This window comes from Puma concolor, chromosome D3 (genome assembly GCF_028749965.1).
Source record: "Puma concolor isolate L17-30 chromosome D3, mPumCon1.1.hap2, whole genome shotgun sequence".
In the NCBI taxonomy this organism is placed as follows: domain Eukaryota; kingdom Metazoa; phylum Chordata; class Mammalia; order Carnivora; family Felidae; genus Puma; species Puma concolor.
The window spans coordinates 94,176,200-94,197,556 of NC_141678.1; the positions used below are offsets into that span (position 1 = coordinate 94,176,200).

At 50.3% G+C, this 21,357-nt stretch overlaps 1 protein-coding gene across 15 annotated transcripts in view; it reads left to right on the forward strand.

Annotated features, from left to right (window-relative positions):
- Positions 1 to 21,357, forward strand: part of ATP9B (ATPase phospholipid transporting 9B) — a 250,770-nt gene that overhangs the window by 149,248 nt on the left and 80,165 nt on the right. For 13 of the 15 annotated variants that reach the window (XM_086683267.1, XM_086683271.1, XM_086683265.1 and 10 more), the window contains one exon: positions 14,887 to 15,047. The exons of the other annotated variants lie outside the window; for them this stretch is intronic. In XM_086683267.1, the coding sequence (XP_086539393.1) occupies positions 14,887 to 15,047 (161 nt within the window). The remainder of the gene's footprint in view (positions 1 to 14,886; positions 15,048 to 21,357) is intronic. 15 annotated transcript variants of the gene reach the window in all.

Genomic DNA, 21,357 nt, shown 5'->3' on the forward strand with positions numbered 1-21,357 from the left:
TATGCCTCTTTGACTCAGTGCTTCCTGTATCCTTTGGATAAATTCCTAGTAGTGCAATTCGTGGATAGTAGGGTGGTTCTATTTTTAATTTTTTGAAGAACCTCCATACTGTTTTCCAGAGTGGCTACACCAGCTAGCATTGCCACCAACAGTGCAAGAGGGTTCCCCTTTCTCTGCATCCTCGCCAACATCTGTTGTTGCCTGAGTTGTTAATTTAGCCACTCTGACAGGTGTGAGGTGGTATCGCATTGTGGTTTTGATTTGTATTTCCCTGATGATGATGATGATGATGATGATGATGATGTTGAGCATTTTTTCTTGTGTTGGTTGGCCACCTGAATGTCTTCTTTGGAGAGTGTCTGTTCATGTCTTTGCCCATTTCTTCACTGGATTATTTGTATTTTTGGGTGTTGAGTTTGATAAATTCTTTATAGATTTTGGATACTAACCCTTCATCTGATATGTCGCTTGCAAATATCTTCTCCCATTCTGTCGGTTGCCTTTTAGTTTTGCTGATTGTTTCCTTCGCTGTGCAGAAGCTTTTTATCTTGATGAGGTCCCAATAGTTCATTTTTACTTTTGTTTCCCTTGCCTCCAGAGACGTGTCAGGTAAGAAGTTGCTACAGCCGAGGTCAGAGAGGTTTGTTGCCTATTTTCTCCTCGAGGATTTTGACGGCTCCTGTCTTACATTTAGGTCTTTCATCCATTTCGAGTTTATTCTTGTGTCTGGTGTGAGGAAGCAGACCCATAACCGTCTTGACGGTCTGTCCTTACCCCGGTGCCACAGGTGTGGGTGCATGTCTGTGTGCAGCGGGTGTGCGTCCGGACCCTCTTCTCCGATGGCTCTGTTCATGTTCATCAGCTTCTGTGCTAATGATCTTCAGTTACTGCAGGGGCTTTGATTCGGATTGCTTTTAATCTTCAGAGAACTTTGACGCATGCTGTGTATCCCACGTTCATTCAGGTGTTATTTAAGTTCCTCAATAATGTCTTAGGATTTTTCTTTGTAGAGTTTTGTACACCTTTTGTTCAATTTACTTGTAAGTATGTATGTAGACTTTGTTGATGCTGTTTCAGTTGTTACCTTCTTAGAATTTCATTTTCTGTTTACTGCTCTATAAAAGTGTAATTGCAGTGAACTTTTTATTCCCAAATTGGCTTCCCGTTAAAAATATTAAATGCATACTTTGCATTTTAACGATACATCCCCAGTCAGATGTCGAGCACTGCCATGTCAAAAGTTACCCTGTCTAGGGGCACCTGGGTGGCTCGGTCAAGCCACCGACTTCGGCTCAGGTCATGAACTCACGGTTCATGAGTTGGAGCCCGGCATCGGGTTCTGTGCTGACAGTGCGGAGCCTGCCTCGGGTCCTCTATCCCCCTCTCTCTCTGCCCCTACCCCGCTTGCTCTGTCTCTCTCAAAATAAATAAACTTAAAAAAATAAGAACTACCCCGTCTGGCCGCCGATAGCCCTCTTCACCGCTGCCGCTCAGGTCTGCTAACCCTGTGGGGCCACGGGGCTGCCGTGGCGCGGGTGTGAGGGAGGCCGACCTTGGGTGCCTGACATGTGGGTGCGGAGACAGCGTGCCTCCCGTTTGGCAGTCCTGCGGGCTGCTGTGCTGGAGCCAGAGTGCAGCGTGCCCTTGACCGGGCCCGTCCCGCCCTTGTTGTTCTGGCTCCGTACCATCCCGACCTTGGGAGGGAGGGGTGGTCGCTTTGGAGGCGCTCGGCCGCATCCGGATTTTTCCCCAGCCGCGTCTACTCACGGAGTTGGCGGGGCCGGGGTCAGCTCCCCGGTTTGTTGTGGGCACAGCCCGCCCCCGACCCTCCCGGCCAGCCCTGGGCCACCCTTCTGCCCTCACGAGCTATGGATGTGGGAGGGCAGCAGGTTTGATCGACTTGAAATTCGGCTTCCTTCCTCTGCCTCCCATGCTGAGATGGTGATGTGTGTGCCCAGTGGCTAAGGGGCCAGCAGCTCCCGTGCCCTCCTGTTGCGAGATGAGGGGCAGCTCAACAGCCAAGTCAGCTATCCTGTAGCCTCGTTTTGGCTTGGGTTGGAACATAGGTGGGGGAATAAAAAGTAAAGGTAAAAATCCGATCAGAGGATAGATAAGTACGTGCAATTTTGTCACCTGAGGAAGAACAAGAATGAGCAGTTCCCCTGCGCCCGCCGTGGCCTGGGCAGGGCAGGTCCAGGGAGGGCGTCCCCGCCAGGCCGCCTGCTGAGCCTGCCCTGAACCGCCCGTGCAGATGGCTCGGAGGCGAAGGGGGCTTTCAGGCACAGACCCCTTGGGCCCAGATGTGTCGCGCCTTGTAGGAGCTTCAGAAAGCCACGTGGGAAGGTTTGAGGCCACGTGGTCACGTGGTGCTAGACTGGCTGACCGACACCCTCCCAGAGAGGCGCCAGCTCTGCCCGAGTGCCCGCCGCCCACAGTCAGGCTCTGGTTCTGCATCTCGAGACGAAAATCAGACGGGGAGCTTCCAAACAGGCCACATTAAATCCCTGCGCTTCACACAGATGTGGCGCGTGCACCCACACGTGCGCACGGGCTTTTCTAGAGCCGAGCCCCAGGATAGAGCGTGGGCCCAGCGTGGGCCCCTGAGCTCTGGGAGGACACGCACGCTGAAGCTTGCTTGAGTCTATTGTCGCAGTGACAGGCAGATGGGAGGAAGCGGTGTGCTTCCGCGTATTATAGGTACTGAAAATAGTCGGGTGAGAATTAATTCGTTTAAATTCTAGTCATTATGGTGCCATCTCCTACCATCATGTCATACTTACTTTGAAAGGAAATTGAAGAAAAATGAGCTTACCTGCAGTGTGTCATTGTTTAAAGGAAATCTGATGACCACCGCTTGCTTCAGGCAATTCACGGCAGCTTTTTCTCTCGCTTACGATGCTTTTCATGTAAGTTATATGATTATCCTTTAGGAGGGATGCGTTTCTAACCTTGCCGTTTTCTTGAGAGCGTTGTCTCCTGAGGACGGTTAATTACCAATTAAGTATAAAGCTCTGAGGGATACGGCAAGACGTGGGGATGTACGTTGCCTTTCCGAGCGTCTGGGGCCCCGAGAGAGTCCGTCAGGCCCGCTTGCTGCACAGGTGAGCAAGGGCACTTGTGTGCACCGTGTCCCCTGCCCCTGGCTCTCCAAGGGCGCCCTCCTGCCCAACCCAGAGCCTCAGGGTTCCACACACACCGTCCCTGCTCGCGGCCCCATGTCCCCCAGCTGTGCCGAGGACAGGACGTTGTCAGCCGGACCCACTTAGAGCGCAGGGGGAGGCCCCTCTGGTAGGAAGGCGTGGAGCCGGGTGGGTGGCGAAGGTGTGCTTCTGATCACTTGGCTGGATGAAGGACCTGCCTTTGATGACTGTTTCGTAGTCATTTCGGTTACAACATCCGTTTTATTTAGTCTGTTCTTTTCCCTAAGTACTTGTTGCCGGTTACGCAAGTTTTACCACATCTGAACGAGAAATAGTAAAGAGAACATTTTGATAAGCGGGGTTTGACCAGTCTTCGTTTCGAGAACCCAATGCAAGTGTGTGTCGTTAATGAGAAGTGCAACCGAAGATCTGATTGTGGGGATGAAAATGAGATCCTCTCTAGCGCACGTCTGCAGGCCCAGGAGGCCTGGGCCACCGGCCTGGGTCTGACCTGGGTTCGGCCAGGTCCCGGCCGCAGCTCCTGGGGCGTCAGCCGTGCGTACTGGCCTGGGATGGGGTTCCGAGGATGGACGACGAAGTCATGCCAAAGCACTTGGTGAAGACCGTTGGCTCGGAAGTTGCTAAGGTCGTGAGAAGCCGGAAATTAGGTGAACAGTTTCAACCCAAAATGAAACCGTTTTAGTTATCAGTGTGGCTCATCTTGTTACAGTAAATCAGTTACTTACGCCTTTGATTTTTGTCTGCGTGGAGCGTTTCTGCCCGCATCTTCTTTCACAGAGAACGTGGACTGATGGACTCCAGCACGGAGTGGTCTCCCTCATCTCCTCGCTTCCGGCCTGGCTGCACCATCATAAGACTTTATTTTTGAGCGCACAGGCTTGACAGACCATCTTCGAGACTCCGAGACTCTTCTCAGATTACCGGGGGCTGTGACCCCCCACCGCCACGGTGCCGGGGAACCTTCAGTGCAGACTCTTGGCACAGTGGCTGTTCCCAGCCGTCACCCGGAGCCGGAACCTGTTGAGTATGTTCCGTAAGACAGTTCCCTAATTAGTAGAATTTTACTGCACGTTGTCATGTGGCACGTTTGTTTTAGCAGCTAATGTGTGTAATGACGTTTCAAATAAGCGGCTCCGAGTGCTTTCACAGCATTCTGATATTAGTGTTGTGACCTAGGAATTGTCTTCTGGTGGCTGAATCGTTCATTTGTGTCTAAGAGCTTTTCCGTTTGATGGTTGCCTACCACGGGGTTTCCTGTGGAAGCTTCGCTGGCTTCCAGTGACCCTCAGCTGCCATCACTTACAAGTGCTGCGAGCTTCTGTCGTCTGCTACCGATTGCTGTCCCCTGCACGTCCCAGGGCCCCAGAGCCGAGTGCGTGTGAGCAGGACGCGTGTGCCTTTTGGAGTGGAGTCCTCCATACACACACACACACGTGTTCCCCCGGGAGGGCCGCGCGGTCCTGAGCTGTGGGGTTTCTCCGTGGAGCCGGTTTTCAGATCATTGGTATTTCAGTAGCAAGGTACGAATGATGGTGTCCGTCTTGGGAAGGTAAGTAATTCACTAAATCCAAGTGTTTCATCTGCGTTACGGTTTGTTGTCACGGTTCTAGCACTTAGTAGCTAGCTCTTCGGGCCAGTAAGATGGTTTCCGCGACACTTCACGGAAGACTTCTTTAATCCTCTCTTGTGAGCGGATACAGTGCGGTCAGGGCCCCAGCCTGCAGCACTGTCCTATGTTAGTGTCTTTCACTTGTAGTTCAGGGGAGGAGAAGAGTGCCCTGACTCGGGCTGAACTGTCCCCTGCGGCACTGGCACAGCTGATCATCGCGAACCAGAAAGATGTGTATATCAAATAGTTTACAAAATGAAGCCAGCTGTGTTTCCCTACATACTGTGGCTTCCTGACATGCATCATTAAACCTTATTAGCTACTTCCTTTTACAAAGATTCTTGTAGGCTTGAACATCGCATATTAACATTTTCTGCCCCTCCAACTGGAAATTATTTGCTTTATTGCAGAGTGTCAACTTGCTCTAGTTTCTGATGCGTTCTAATTGGTACTTTAGAGTGTAATCGTCGCGAGATACCACGCCATGCATTTCTTTATTTGGAAATTAATACAGACCTTTTCACTTTATCTGTCAATCTGGGCAACTTTTCACACAATTCCTAACTCCTGGGATTGCTTACAAGCCATTAAGTATGAAATGGTTCATAAAATGTCTTTGAAGATATGAAGGAACACAAAAATTTTAGATTTAAAATAGTGCTACATCTTGCCAAGATACCGCTAATAACTCTTCTTACACGGACAGATTTGATAATAACAGAGGTAAAGCAAGGTGGAAAGTCTTTAACCGCCTCAAGTTTGTCATACGCAGTTTTCAGCAAATCTGCTCAATTCCATTTTTCTTGAAAATCCAGAGGCATGTAAGTCTTGAGAGCCACGGACTGACTCAGAGCTAGACCGGTGGCCACTGTCCACCAGTGTGTCCACGCCATTCTGCGTGGTCACCTGCGACTCACTGTGGGTCAGTAGCTGCTGACACTGACGTGGGGGGGGGAGTGGTCACAGAACATGGACAGAACTGGTCCCCGTGTGCGGGGCCGTGTCATTCCGAGATGTTTCGAGCTCTGGTCCCCGGTGTGCTATGGATCTCGCGGGTGCTGCCCTCGGTTGCAGTTGGGGGCTGGCCTCTCATCGCCAGGGACTCCGTGAGCTCAGTGACACAGTGGTCCTGGTTGATTCCAGTAAATACTGCAGTCCCAGATCTTGTCAAGTCAGCTAGTGACCCTTGATTTACAAGCACTATTGAGTGGTTTATGTAATGACAGTTGCTGGATGTGTGGAGATTGGGGTGGAGACCTTACCTGGTCTGTAAGTGCCTACATATTGACACGATAAACTGAGAACCACGAGGGAGACAGTGACGCGGGACCGGACGCCATCGTGGCCTTCTTGGGACGTGGCGGCTGGCAGCACCGGGGGGCATGGTGGCCTGCAGAGGGCCAGATGGGGAGCTAAACGGGACTCTGCCACTGGGGTTTCCTGCTAGTTGTCGTCCCCTCCATCCCACGACGTGCCGCTGGCAACTAGCAGCTCCGACTGCAGTCCCTAAGGAAGCCAGACCCCTGGAGTCACTGTTCTTCGGGACACCGGACTAGCGCCATCGCCCTCCCTCCCGCGCAAAGCGTCGTATGCACATGCTCGCCGAGCACCAAAGCAAGAGCTTACACGCAGCGGCTTAAAGTTGATCTCCGAGCAGGTTTCTGACTTTATTATGGAGACTCTTCTGCATCGTGACGTCTTACGAAAGAGGACCTAGGGTTGGAAATAAAGATTTCGTTACCAATTAATGACCTTATTTACTGATAGAAATATAACCGTTTCTTTGTTCAAAGTTGTATAAGGAAAATGAGCAGGTGGAAAGGTGGTGCCCCCTAGCCCCCATTCCATGCAATGTTTTAAACAAAGGAAAGAAAAGGGAGGGGAGGGGAGGGGAAGGACCAACAGGTCTCAGGGTGAAGCCCCCGGCAGGTGCCTTCCCCCGGCCCGCCTCGCGCCTCCTGTGGATTGCAGGGCCTCGCCGCGCCGGAGGAGGGGTGCTCTGGCCTGTGCCCTCCTCCACGTCCAGCTTTGCCCTGTTACCTGTGGTCCAGCGATCCCAAGCCACTCACAGGAATAATTCCTTCAACACCTCATTTTCTGAGTATCAGAAAGGTACTGCATAGACTTCTTTCAGCTCTTCCCCGAAGGGAAGCCGTCCTTGCGCTCGGGGATTTCAGGACGCGGTAGCGTGAGAAGCGTGGCTGTGTGCTTGACGGTCCCCTCAGCAAGTAGTAAGTAGGGCCGAGACTCGAGTAGAGTTCGGTAATGGCTCAGTAATGCAGCATTTTCCAGCCGATACCATTTTGTCAGTGATCTCTGAGTGAATAAGAGTGTATTTCCAGGGCATTTCTGAAATCCACAGACACGGTGTTTAAAATAGAGGACCTGACACACTCAAGGGGCCCCGCACATGCACGTGCTCCCGACTGAGCAGCCGGCCGCCCGCCGTCTCTCCTGTGCCCACGGGGGGCCAGGCTGCGGCCTGAGGCGGGGGCTGCCTCCCTGTCGGCCGCTCTCCTGAATCAGTGGTCTTCCCTTTCCTGCCGTGTCCGTTCAACTTTTAAGACTCTAATAAAAGCCTTTCTTGAAAAATTTAAGTACCATTAGAGTTATTATTAGAAAAATCTGGTTCTCATGTTGCTAGGGAACAAAGAACTCCCAAGAGCGTCAGGTCTTTAAAGTGTTGGAAGATGCAGGCCACGGCCCGTGTCCCTGGGCATGCTGGGTGTCCCTTGTACTGGTGACCGCAGGCCCGATCTGTTCTGGCCGCGGCCCTCTGGGCTTTGTTGTTTATTTAAAAAAAAAAATTTTTTTTAACGTTTATTCATTTTTGAGAGATAGAGACAGAGCATGAGTGGGGAAGGGGCAGAGAGAGGGAGGCAGAATCCAAAGCAGGCTTCAGGCTCCGAGCTGTCAGCAGAGAGCCCGATGCAGGGCTTGAAGTCAGGATCGGCGAGATCACGACCGGAGCTGAAGTCGGAGGCTCAACGGACTGAGCCACCCAGGCGCCCCCGGGCTTTGTTGTTTAAACACGGTGAGAGCATTACGAGACCCTAAACTCACGGCTATTGTGTTTTTAGATAGTAAGGATTTGAGACTAAGTTAATGCTATTTGTAAAATATCTGTTAGATATAAAATTACCTAAATCAACTGCTTCTTTAATTATATTGAAATCCAAATGCCTGAGCTCGAATTTCACTTACACGAATGATATTGAACGTTAAGGTTTCTGGTGTCAGTGGATAACTTAGGTTATTGAAGTAATTATTTTAAATTGGTGAGTGGTCTTGGCAAAACCATGTAAAATTGATAGCTTCCTACTTGGTTAAGACGAAAATGAGGGTGCAGCGTCTTGAAACTATTAATGTCAGCCGTTGGCCGTTGTTTCGTGTGTCAGTTTTGTTTACAGCCCTGCATCTTCAGAAGCCTTAGCGCTCTGGTACTGTGTTAGTCACCTGCAGTATTTTGGATGTCAGGGCTTTAAAATGATCCCTTATATGACAGTGTATTTTTATTCAGGAAATTCCCCTGCAGTCCAGCATGGTGAAGTCTGTAAATTATGTCCTGAATTCTGCATGGCAAAAATAGATGTTTAAAGTAACTATTTTTATAAAACAACAACATATTAAATATACTGAATTGGTTGAATTAGAGATTGAGTTTCTGCATTTAAAAAAAAAAGGCTTTCAGGATTCAGAAAAAATAAGCATCAAACTTGAGCGCCCTCTGCTGGCTAAACTACAGAGTGCCGCACATTTTCCCCCCCCCCCTCCCCCCCCACCCCCCGCCCCCCGCCCCCTGCAATGAAATACAAACAGGAAATAAGACAGCAGTGCACACGGATAGTATTCAGTGTAGCGTTGGGATGGCAGTGGTTTGTACATTTTAGTCTTCTTATGTCCCCACTCTTCAAATAAATTCTGTGGACCATTGTAAAATAAAATGAGGAGTATGGTACATTAGAAACTTATGGGGTTTCTTAATATTCAGCCCTGGATTTTAATGTAACTTGTGTACATCGAGTGCAAATTAAGTTTCCAAGTAGTTTCCAGACTCTTTTTGCATGTTTACAAATACTCATTTTTGTTTGTGTTTGACGTGTCACAGATTGTACGTAAGAGAGTGTTTTGAAATAATTTATTACCTTAAAAATTAAACATTTAGCTTGCCACTTATTTTTAAGGCACTGTATTGATTTAAATTTGATGACTCCTGATAAATTGGTTATACCCGAATCAAGGTTCTAATATGACAGAGGAAGCTAATGGTACCGGACATGACCAGACTGTCCTGCGTGAACATAAAGGAAGCCTGCATTTTGCAGAAACCAATCTGAGATGTGTGCCCATGTGTATACATATGTTCGTAGACAGTGTGCTGTGTTGTGGCATTTTTGTCAGTTATAAAAAGTATCCTGTCGAGTGGATACGTGCCATATAGGAAATGCTAAAGCCAGTATTGAAATTTCTCAGACGATCTGCAAGGATTTTAGGAATAATTTCAGCTTTAACAACGTGCTTACTGTAGGCCGGCCGACAAGTGCTCTGACACTCTGCGCGGTCGTCCCGAGTTTGTGCATGCCAGGCTTAGGTCGTGCCTTGAATCCCCTGTCTCTCGACGTCTCCCACGTCGACACGGGCACGGCTTCCCTGCTTGCTGAATAGCTGATCCTCACATCAGTACTTTGTTTTGTTTGTGTGAAAAATAGAACAACCTTATTTTCTTTGTAAACGTTAAACATTCAACGAAAAACATCCCTGTTATAACTATATAGTAAGCAAGGGAGAAAAAAACCTTAATTGCTGAGTGTAGAAGGGTCAGGCGGAATTTGTTGGTAGGTAAAAATGTAGGATATGAAACACTGTCACGCAATAGACTTTAAACTGTTTGTTGTGTAAATACACATTTCGGTTTTTAAAAATCAAGGGGCTGTATTGCAACGTTAAGAATCGTCGTACGGATGCTTATTTAGGGAGTTTCCACAGCACAGATTACTGAGCCAGCAGACTAACGCGGCTCGCGGGCACACCGAGTATTTCGCAGATCGCTGAGGCGCGAGCAGCGGTCGTTCAGACACGTCTGCAGAGCGCGGCCGACACCTACCACTCAGTAGTCGGTGTCGAAAGGTGAGTAAATAAGCAGACTGGAGAAAAAGAGCAAAAGGCTAAATAGCACCTCTTCTTAAAAACTAACGCTTTTGATTTAAACTCCAAAATGGAAAGCGTTACTGCTGTAAGGCTTGGGAGTCAGATTTAGTGGACGAGTTTCAGTTATTTGAAATGCATATTTCAGTGCTGCAGATGAAGGTCTGAAAGTTACCCATTTTTTCCTTGTTTCTTAAGATTCTACTAAAAGTGGGAAGTGGAGGGCTGACTTGCTTCAAAGATATTTAAAAGGAATGTGCTTCGTACAGGGATTTCAGTTGGGTTACGGTGCAGCCCTGCTATCGGTTTCATAGTCAGACTCCAGACCCTGAGTGATGAGGAGCTTGATGGGCTGATCCGAGAGTAATTTGGCTGTTAAACGGCAAACGGCGCTAATCGCGTTGTGTTTCCCTGTAGGTAATCTTTCCCGTGCAAAGCCGTACTTCTGCCTGCGTAGATTCATCTTGAGCGAATTGACTCTCGGGCTGTTAGATCGGAGGCTTTTCTGCCTTTCAAAATATGATACGTGTGCAGCGATAAGATCGGACAATTAAAATAACATTTAGCGTCTTGCAAGAGTTTAAATTAGCTTTTTGATATTTCACATCCTCCTATTTTGCTATTCTGAAACACTTCTCTGTGGCGAGTTAAATGTGAGCTTTAGAAGACTGGTAAAGGTATGTTGAGGTTCACGTCATGCCGATCTGGGGGTGATACCGTACGGTCGTGCGCTGTGGCACTGGTGCCTTTTGTTTTGCCCCTTAGCCAAGTTACTCTGTTCCAGTTTGGGGTGTGCACTGACGTCTTAGGGACTGAGGGCCACACTGCGGGGTTTTACTTTGGGATGGACGGGACGGCACCGTGTCCCAGAGATGAGGCGGGTTCTCGTTCGTCCACGCGCCCGTTTAAGAAAACCTGACTGATCTTTTCTTGATTAAGCGGAAGAATACCGTATTTACCCTTTATTGTTGGTATAAACCATTATTTTACTGAGAACCATTAGCTATTTAAAACTTGGTACATAAATTAAAGAGGAGCTAAATGGATTTGTGATCGTTGCCATTAGTAGCATTTTAGATTATACAGGCAATTATTGTGTTCATTATCCTAGAACAGCCCCTTTGCAGAACCATTGTGGTGTCTTAGACATTATGCACAAATTTTCCCTTGGAGATTAAAATTTCCAGTAGCGTATTTAATTTTGTTATCACAGTTGTTTCAAATAAAACAAATATTATGACAAGTAGAAGAAAATTTGCTTTACTAATATAGGAAATTACAATAAATGTTGAAAATTGCTTGCTAGTGTACTTAATTTACCTTTTCTTATACAGTCAAAATTACTTTGAGGGATTAATAACATATTTTATGAGTTGAAAGGTTTTGCAGTTATAGCAAAAGGCATTTGGTTCAGGTGTTTCCAGAAATTTTCTAAAGAAGGAAGAGATTCACATCACAACTGAAGCCACGGTCTTCTTTGTAAAAGCTGTAAGTTTACAAGTTAACTGGTTCTTATACTGAATAGTTTTTCAGAGTCCAGATTGCATTTTAGGTGAGTTGAAGAAACTTTTAAGTCTGTTTTAGAGAAATGAGTATAGAGATACTAGCTGTTAGCCAGAAGTGTACCCGTAAGAAGCTAATTGTTGAAGTACATCTTTTCTTCGCCCTGTGTTGTGTTAGCACCGACACAGGAAAATTCTGACCGTACTGTTCGCTGGAGCTCGGCTGCAGTGATTTTCCAGGGAGAAAAGTCAGAGCTCAAGGCTTCCTGCCAGAATGCAGGGACCAGCCCGTTAGGGGACGGTTGTGGTTACCCCGCACACAGGGATGCTTGCGACGGTGAGGCTGTCCTTTCTGCTGGACGGTGCAGGAGGAGCTGCGGGGCCGTGGGGCGGGGCGGGGGGGATGGCCAAGCTGCTGGTGCCCACGGCGGGTCTGCCGGTCGGTGTGCAGGGGCCGCGTCAGCTCCCGTCCTATATGTGGCCCTTTTCAAAGGAAACTTTGTGTTCGTTTCTGACCGTTTTTGTCCTCAGCTTTTCCAGTCTTTCACTGCTGTGGTGCAGGGAAAGTGGGAGGTAGTGGTTATGCATTTTGCGAGACAGTGATTCTTTATTTTATTACGAAAAAAGGGCCAACTCTGGAAGGCCCGATTAAATCATCCCTTTCACTTTTTAATGGGATTTGGATGAATAGAGTAAAATGTGCACTTTGCGTTCATTGATAGCATCTTCAGGCTGAGGTAATTGAGCCTTCCTTCCCTGACTGAATGAGTAATGACTTCATCTGACCCTCAGCGAGGCCTGACACTTAGGCCTCCTTTGTCACAGCAGAAGGAGCTGCGCTTGGAAACATGCTCTACTTCCTCGGCTTAATTTTTCTTCATTTTAATCCCAAAACCTATTTTTCTCACTAATTCAAGCATAAACTATGGAGTAGTTGGAGTAGCGGAAACGGCAAGATATTTGTCCACGTCATGCTGCTTTTTAAGTGCGGTTGATAAAACAGGAGCCGTGGTCTGGAGCTGCCTGCCCCTCGGGGGAAGCCCGGCCCTTGCAGGGCAGCCCTACCGGAAGTTTCCGGAACCTGGTCAGGGTTCCTCCGCAGCCCCGCCTGGGCCGGGGGGAGGCTGTGTTGCGCGGCTGCAGGCGGAGGCCGGGTGTGGACCCCGTGTCCCGCGCGGCCCCTTGGCCCGAAGGCCACCTTGTGCAGAACGGGAAGGCTGGCCGCAGAAGGGCCCCCCGCCTGTGGCCGCAGGAAAACCAGGAAAACCGGAGTGAGTGCTGGGGGCCCAGCTGGGTTTGCTTTGAAGTTCCTTAGTTAGGAGGCTGGATGTGCCTGAACAGACCAGACCACCTTCCAACAGGTCTTGGGCTTTCTTCCCAGGGGCCTGGACCACAGGTGTCAGCCAGAGGGGCGGGGCCGCAGGGGGCGGGGCCCGGGCCGCAGGGGGCGGGGCCCGGGCAGCAGGTGCAGGGGCGGGGGCCACAGGGGTCGGCGAGAGGGGCGGGGCTCTCAGAAAGTGAACCGCTGGGGTGGAGCCTATGGGGCGGGGCCTGTCACTGGCCGCCCGGGGCACAGACCCTGCCGTGTCTTGGTGGGTGTGCGGGTAGAACCCAAGCTCTAGAACGACGTCAGTCGTTACTTCTGGGTCCGTGTCGTTCCCATGTTTCTAGGCTGTTCTTAAAGGCGGTGAGTATCTGTACACACACTGGGTTAGAGGGGAAGACTTGTAATTTTGTATGGCTGGTGGCTCGTCTTAGTTTTCCTACTAGACTGGCTGTTTCTTCCAGGTAGAGTCTCCTAGCTGACTCATTTTTCATAACCTTACACTGTAGGTAGGAGTAAAATGCAGGAGACATTGACATGTATTTATTCAGTGAGTGAATTTTTTTGTAGCCACGCTTCACTGGATTTCCCGGCAACGTTTTGTGTTTTCTTCCTAACTACATGTTCTAATGTTCTCCTGCAAGTGTGTGGCAAACGTTAATCACAACCAGATGTGAACTAAATTCACGAGACATGCGGAAAGCTAACCTTTTATTGGCCACAGTTAGGGATTTTCAAAAATAAACTAAGTTACTAATTAGCTCAAACTAAAAACTCTTTAGTTTGAGAATTACGGTACCCCATATATTTTATCAAAGTTACGGCAGTCACTTTCTTTTTCTTTAAATCACCCTCTCTCAAAACTTGTACAGATTCGGGGGAAACTCCCGTGATGGAGACCCAGTCTGCTGTCGGCATCCTGGGCGTCGGGAGCAGGCAGTGTGCTGAACACGTGCCAGCTGCGGCCTGACAGTCACCGGGAGTGACAGGGAGCTTCCCCGGGCCCACAGGGAGTCCACCTCGTCTGGTTAGCAGGCGGGGAGCGCCAGCGGAGAGCGGAGGAAAGCAGGGCTCGCCCAGCGCAAAGCGAGGGCCGCACAGTTAGGAAGCAGGGATGAGGTGGAAGGGTCTCCTAGTGCCAGTAACGAGGACAAGAATGTGCCTGAGGGCTCGCCCTGGACCCGGAGCTGCGCTCCGTCTCATTTAGCCCCGAGTCTCGTGACGAAGGTGCTTTTGCAACCTCATTTTACAGATGAGAAAACGGCACTCAATTCTCCCAAGGTTATACCGCCAGCGTTCAAACTAGCCTGCTTTTCGATTCCTGAGGAAAAGTAGTTGCTCTGCGGCCCCCCTTCTCCCCCTGTAGCTCGGAAGCCTTTTTGCAAAGCCTGAGACCCCACCCTGTGTCCCCCCACACCCTGTACTGCGCTGTGGTCCTTCAAGCCGGTGACTTCGCGGGGGGGGGGGGGGGGGGGGGGGATTCGTGCAGGCCGCCGGAGCTCGAAATCCCAGTTGCGCACGTCTGAGTTGAGGAGCGAACGCTGCTTCTCGCCATTGCCACGATCCCGCACGGGACGCAGCCAGAGAGGAGCTCGTTCCCAGGGACGCGACCTCCCCTCATGTTTTGCTCAGCGAGGCCGCGGTCCACAGAATGACTCCCGATACCTTATTGGGAGAACGTAAAGTGTAGGGTCTGTGTAAATTGAAAAAGGAATCCGTTCAGGCCCACTGCCCTGTTGCTTTTCTGCTTAGTTGAGACAGGCTCCTGGCAGCGAGGGTTGGCAGAGGCCCTCCTTTTCTGGGGCGCTCCGTCGGAATGAGATCCCGCGTCCCGGCTCACCGCAGCCGGCTGTCGGAACGCCTCGATCTCGGGAAGGATTTCAGTGTTTTGTGGTTGGCTACCCTGGAGTCGTGTTTTCTCAGTGGAACCTTTCTGCAAACGCTCTGGGGATCGCGACTCCTTTTCAGAAATTCTGCTTAAATCTCTGAAGAGGCTTTTCAGGAGAAAAGTAAAGTTAATACCTTTTTGTATTTCGTTAGGGTTAAGGTCAGTACGAGAGGAGCCTTAGTCATCACTATTGTGCATTCAGATTTGCAATATTAGATGCTTCATGGTTATGCCTAAATTTTGTGCTTTTCTTTCAGGTTGGTTTGTTGGACCTTGAACTCAACCAGCTGACCAAAGCGCTGTTTGTGGCTTTAGTTGCCCTGTCGGTTGTTATGGTAACCTTACAAGGATTTGTTGGCCCGTGGTACCGCAGCCTGTTTCGGTTCCTCCTCCTCTTTTCCTACATCATTCCCATAAGGTAGGTTTGAGAACTAAGATAAAACAAACGTCTAGTCTCGCTGAGTATGATTTTATTGAAAGTTACCTTTCTCGGTATGAAAGCAGTTTGTCCACACAAAGCTGAACGGGAGCCAAGACTCCGATATATCTTGAGAAGAGATTCCGTAGAAGATGCTACGTGGAGGGGCAGAGTTGTTATTCTTTGATTAGTCTAGAAATCTGACCCTTTTCCATACATGAATGTGTTGATAATATAACATTGAAGAATCGGGAGATGTTTCTCGGACTGGTTTTGTTTACTGCCAATGGACTTACTTCCAGTGCCCTTGGATTGGATTTGTGTGCCTCACTGACTTTATGTTTCAGAAACCACCTGATGTATCTGTCAAGTGAGACAAAGTATTGAGTAAGACAGTCTTTTAATGCGAACAGTGTTTCAAAACGGTAACCCTTGTAAGTAAGCTTGGGATATAAATAGTTATTGTGAGGTGTCTGTTTAGTTTCAAGACTAATCTTTACCGTATAAATGTGTATTTCCCCAAAGCACATTTTAAAATGTATTTTAAAAATACATAGTACACATGAATGAACATTTTTATGTGAGTGAGCAATTAAAACCTGATAAATCGTGCATGAAGCATGAAGCTAGAGCAACCATTTTCTGTAACAGAACAGAGGAAAACAGTATAGAGGGCGCGGGGAGGTAAGCATTTGGAAGAGGAAGGCGCACGTCTTTATAGACGAGCTTTCTCCAAAAGGCTGTCCAAGGGTGATGTCTCTGTCACTTACGTCCCGAGAGTGGGGCCGTCGCGTGCTCTGGGCTGTTTCTGCCGGGGCCAGAATTCCGGCTGCCGTAGACCCTCACCCCTGGCGCCTCGGCATCGTAGCTGACGGGGCCAGCCCGCCTTCCCGGCCCCGCACGCCCCGCTCCACGACACGCCAGCGCGGCCCTCCTCGGCCGCGCTGTGCGGACGCTCTGCGAACCCTCCGAGGGGTTCCTCGTGTGCCCGCAGGCCGCCTGGGCTTCCGTCCACCTGCTGCGGTAATGCTTGCGTCTCCACCGGTCGCGGAGCCCCGTCCTGCCCGGTTTCTGATTCTGCGTGCTCACCGTGCTCCGTGGGGCGAGGGGCCTCGCTTGGCCCCGTGCCTGGCACAGCGCATGGCGTGTGCTGGGGCCTCGCACGCTTACGGAGCCACCCGGCACAGAGCCCCTCCCGCTCTCAGAGCGGCAGGCGTGCGCAGGGCCCGTCCGGCTGTCACGCGGCATCGTCGTCACCACGTAGACACACGTACCGAGTGCCCACAGTGGGCTCCGGTGACAGAGAGGTCACGTGTGTCCCCAGAGCCTCCCGGGGAAGTGGTACTTGTAAGAGTCCTACGGAAGCGACCTGCTCTGGTGTGGTGGTCCTGGCTCGGTCCGGGCTGTCCATCCCGCATACCCAGTGCCCGCCCCGCCAGTCGCCGCGCTCCCCCACAGCCAGTCCCGCGCTGCACCGTGCGAGTCGCCCGGTGTCACATGGCGCCTGGGGGCGGTCGCGGGCCGACGTTCGCGGGACCCGGCAGCGAGCACTCGGCTCAGCGGCCGTGTGGTTTCTTGTGCGCCGCCCCGCCAGTGCCCGTGCCACGCTCGGCACGCAGGGTGCCCTCCGAGCGAGTCCGCGGGGAGAACGGGTCCGAGGGAAGGCCTCCGCTGCCAGTGGTTCTCGTCTAGTCCCGTCTGCGCCGCTACTCGTGACGCAGAGCGCTCTGCCCGACGCGGTGACCGGGGCCCTGCTTTGCTCAGGGGAGCGCTGAAGCCCCTCCCCTTTCTCCGGACCCCCGTCGGCGGGGCACCCGTTTCTGTGGGTTTGGTCTGCGGACTTAGCCCGACTGGGGTGCCCCCGGGGTCAAGGACCTTGATGTCATCTCTGCGTTGGACTAGCATCTCGGCTCTCCGCGTGGACTTCCCGCCTCTCATCCGGGGCTTGCAAGGAAGGGTTCCTGGAGCTCAGGGCATGTGAGTGAGCCTGCAAGTCCCCGTGGGAAGCAAGGCCCCGCGTGCCGAGCACATCACACAGCCCACTGGGCACCGGGAGCACTCAGCGCTGGAGGGTCCGAGCTCGGGGGCCCCACTCCCCAGCGGGAGCCCCCAGCCCTGTGCGAACCCCGTGGCTGGAAGGAGCCCCGCCGTCTGGTGTGAACCCCGCTGCCCGGCAGGAGCCCCCCGACCCCCCCCCCCCCCCCCACCCGCTCAGGCTGGGTGCGTCGTGACTGGCCCGCACGTGTCAGCCGCCTGGCGCGGTCCCCTGCCTCCCTCCTTCGGCTGCCTCGTCCTCCCCTCTCCACTGAGCAAACGCGTCTTTTCTCAGCAGTTCCCGTGTTTTTCATTTTGTGCGTTTATTTGCTTTCGCTAATCATCATTTCTCTGTGTTGCTTCTGTCGGTTCTAAGATGTGAGTATGACGTACGTGGAGATTGCTTCTGCCGTGCGGCACCCGGCCTGCTGGGGACCCTGTGCTCTGTTCTGGGACGCTTCTCTATGGGAGTGCTGCGATCCCGTCAGCAGTGTGCGTGTTTTTATCATAGCAAAATATTTTTTTCTGTCTTCAGTATAATTACACTACAAAGAAACTTGACATTTTAACTTTTACCAAAGTAGCAGGAAAAATGAATTATAGTTACGAAATAGAATATATTGTGAGCATTTTTAAAGTATTTGTTTATAACACTTTTATGCACTTTTATTTGTACGTCCAGGACACTGATTTAGGGAATTCGTGTTTACATTTGATTCAACCAAGTTTATTTTCCTTTTGCAAAGTTCCCATAAAATAGGGATAATAATATATTTTAGTATTTACTAAGTATGTTTTTCAATTTAATAAGGGATACATCAAAAATTTTTTTTTATGTTGAAAAGTGCAGTTTTCGAAAGTAAAGTGCTTTTTCCTCTGTTGACCTAACATGTTTCTAAAAAGTGTTTATTTATTTCTTTTTTATTTCTTTTGTTTTATTTTAATTTTTATTTATCGAGTGCATGCACATGAGTGGAGGAGGGGCAGAGAGAGAGAGAGAGAGGGAGAGGGAGAGGGAGGGAGGGAGGGAATCCCAAGCAGGCTCCATGTTGTCAGCACAGAGCCCAAGGCAGGGCTCCAACTCACGAACCAGGAGATCATGACCTGAGCCAAAATCAAGTTGAACGCTTAACCCACTGAGCCACCGAGACGGCCTGACCTAACACATTTTTGTAACAGAAGTATAGCCGACACACAATGTTACATTAGTTTCAGGCGCACAGCATAGTGACTAGCCAAGTGTGTGCCTTAGAAAATGCTCCCCGCAAGAAGGCCGTTGCCATTCGGAGTCCTTACGGCATCATCGGCTACGTTCCCTGTGCCGTGTTTGTTTTATAACTGGAGGTTTGTTCCTGCCAATGTCCTTCATCTCTGTCACTCTTCCGCACCCCCTTCCCTGCGGCCACCAGCCGTTCTCTGTCTCTGTGGGTCTGTTTCTGGTTTGTTTTCTTCAGATGCTTTTTACACATTTCACAAAGTTAGGCTGTCTCATAGAGATTGTTCTTTACGGGACAAAATAGTTTTGAATCACCTGATAGCACTTACTTAGTCTTTCAAGGACAGTGTTGTGGGATTTAACTCCCGGAACCGAAACGGATGTATGTTCCCTGATTGTGCTGCTCGGAGCTTGCTCCAGCTGTTCCGTCAGGCACGTGTGTGGCCGCCCGTCAGGCATGTGCAGGAGCTGGTTTGTTCAGCCAGTCTTCGGTCCGCACGCTTCAGAGTGCCGTGTCCCCTTCTAGCTGGTGGTCCGGAAGACTGTGCAATCGGGGCTGAGTCGCGGGAGGCACGCGTGGGCAGCAGAGGTAAAGCCGCACCTGACAGAATGTTCCCGCGGCGGAACACGTAGGAACCATCTGTCCGAAGTCCTGCGCTTGGCGGGGTGTGCCTGGCTTGGGAGGCAGACTTTTCCTCTCACTTCCCGTGGCCCGTGGATGCCCCCGCTCCCGTTCTGCCCGCGGCTGCCTGGGGGAGCGAGCGCCCAGTGCCCTGCTCAGACCCCTGCTCGCTGCACACAGTGAGAACGCAGTTTCAAAACGTCAGCTGGCACAGGTACAAAGTTTGCTTCAGAACTTAGAAATTAACTTGCTTAACATCTCAGTGGGGCCTCCTTTTCCATTTAGCATGCTTGGGGGATGCCTGGGCAAAAGGGTGTTTCCAACCTAGGAAAGCACTCGATGGTCGGGGAAATTTTCAGCGTGTCCAGATTGCAAAAGAGGCTAATGTGAGAAAATTCAAGGTTTGGAAAGCAGATACCGGAAAGAAGGCCCAGGATGTGGCTGTACAGCTTTTTGCCGAAGAGGTTACGTATGTGACTCATGGACCCACTCAGCCATCTCAGCAAGAGCCTGGAGTGGACGGGGTGATCCAGGAAAGGTCTGTGCGGGAGCCTCTTGTCTAGTGGCGTGGTCCCCCCGTGACACACACAGGAGACCCACAAAGGTTTCGAGAATCTTTCATCAGCGGAAATGCCGTCAGCTTGCACTGGAAGGAACAGACGTGGAATGAAATGAGAGCAGCCTGTTGACTCCCGAAATCCTACGGGCAGGAGATGGGCTGGTGGAGACCCCGGCCACAAGCATGTGCTGCCCTTCAGGAAAAAGGAAGAGTCACGAGGCCACAGGCCTGGGCCGTGTGGAGTCCTGGCACCGCGGGCCAGAGGGTAGGACGTCCAGTCTCAGAAGATCATTCCCCGTCCTTGTAACAGGACAGAGTCGGGGCATGCGTGGTTGTGCCTGTGTTCCGGGCATTCTCGCCAGTTCTGGTTTGCTGATAATCTTTTTCGGTCTGTAGCTGGAAGTTCTACTCACCTGGCAGCGAAATCATCGGGGGAAGAAAACCTGTAAGTTTTACGTAGCCGAATTGAGAAATCTTTTTTGTTGTTGGTTATTACCCTGGGCAGGTTGTTCAGGAAGCGCTTCTGTACATTGGACGATGGCGCTGTCCTCCAGTGCTAACTTCTGAAAGGTTAACAGGGTTGGCCATGACCACGGGAAGCGGCAGGTTCTCTGAGTGCCAAATAGGGTTTTCACGTACAATTGTTTTCCATCCCAGTGGGCTCAGTGCCCCTTGTGGAAGAGACTGTCCCCCAGTGAGCCAGGGCACCTCTGTCCTACACCGGGTGCTCAGACAGGCATGGCCAGTTTGGGGTCTTCTGTTCTGTTCCCTTGGTGGGCATGTCTATTCCTGACCACCTAACAAACTGTCTAAATACTGGCTTTGTAATAAGCCAGTATTTCAGAGACCAGGGCCTTCCTTGTGTCCTTTCAGAGTGCCTTTGCCCACATTGGCCGTTTGCGTTCAGTGTTAAATTTTCCAAACCATAAATCTGGCCTATCTGTTTTTTAGGTCTTCTCCAGTACGTTGAACTCTAAAGAATGTCTTCACAGAAATCCTGCATAACTTTTGTTAGAGCTGTTCTTAGATACTTGATATTTTTGGCTGTTGTAAATGCTGTGGTTTTTGAAAGTACTGTTTCTTAACGTATTTGTAACTGGTTTGGAGAAATAAAATTGACTTTTATAAAATGATTGAACCCATCAATTTTGGTAAAACTTTATTGGTTTTAATTATTAATCTGGAATCTCTTGAATTTTCTCTGTAGGTAAGTGTATTGGCAGCAAATAACGAGAGCTTTGTTTCTTTGGATCCCTTGCACGTTTGCTTCTTTTCCCTGTCACTGTGTCCGATTCCTGGTATCTCGTTACGCGGGGGTGCCGAGAACAGACATTGTTTTTGTCTCTGATGTGAAGGGCGGAACGTTCAAATTTCATCATTAAGCATACTGTGTTTTTATAGAGGCCCATTTTGTACTAAGAAAGTTTTTCCTATTCCTATTATGCTAAAAATTGTTATAAAATTATGACTATATAGGCGCTTGGGTGGCTCAGTTGGTTGAGCATTCACCTTTGGCCTAGGTCATGATCTCATGGTTTGTGAGTTCAAGCCCTGCGTCGGGCTCTGTGCTGTCAGTTCAGAGCCTGGAGCCTGCTTCGGATTCTGTGTCTCCCTCTCTCTGCCCCTCCCCTGCTCACACGCATGCTCTCTCTCTGAAAAATAATAATCATTAAAAAAAAATTTTTAAATAAAATTGTGGGGGCACCTGGGTGGCTCAGGCGGTTAAACGTCCGACTTAGCCCAGGTCATGATCTCACAGTCCGTGAGTTCGAGCCCCGCATCGGGCTCTGTGCTGACCGCTCAGAGCCTGGAGCCTGTTTCGGATTCTGTGACTCCTTCTCTGTCTGCCCCTCCGCCTCTCATGCTGTGTCTCTCTGTC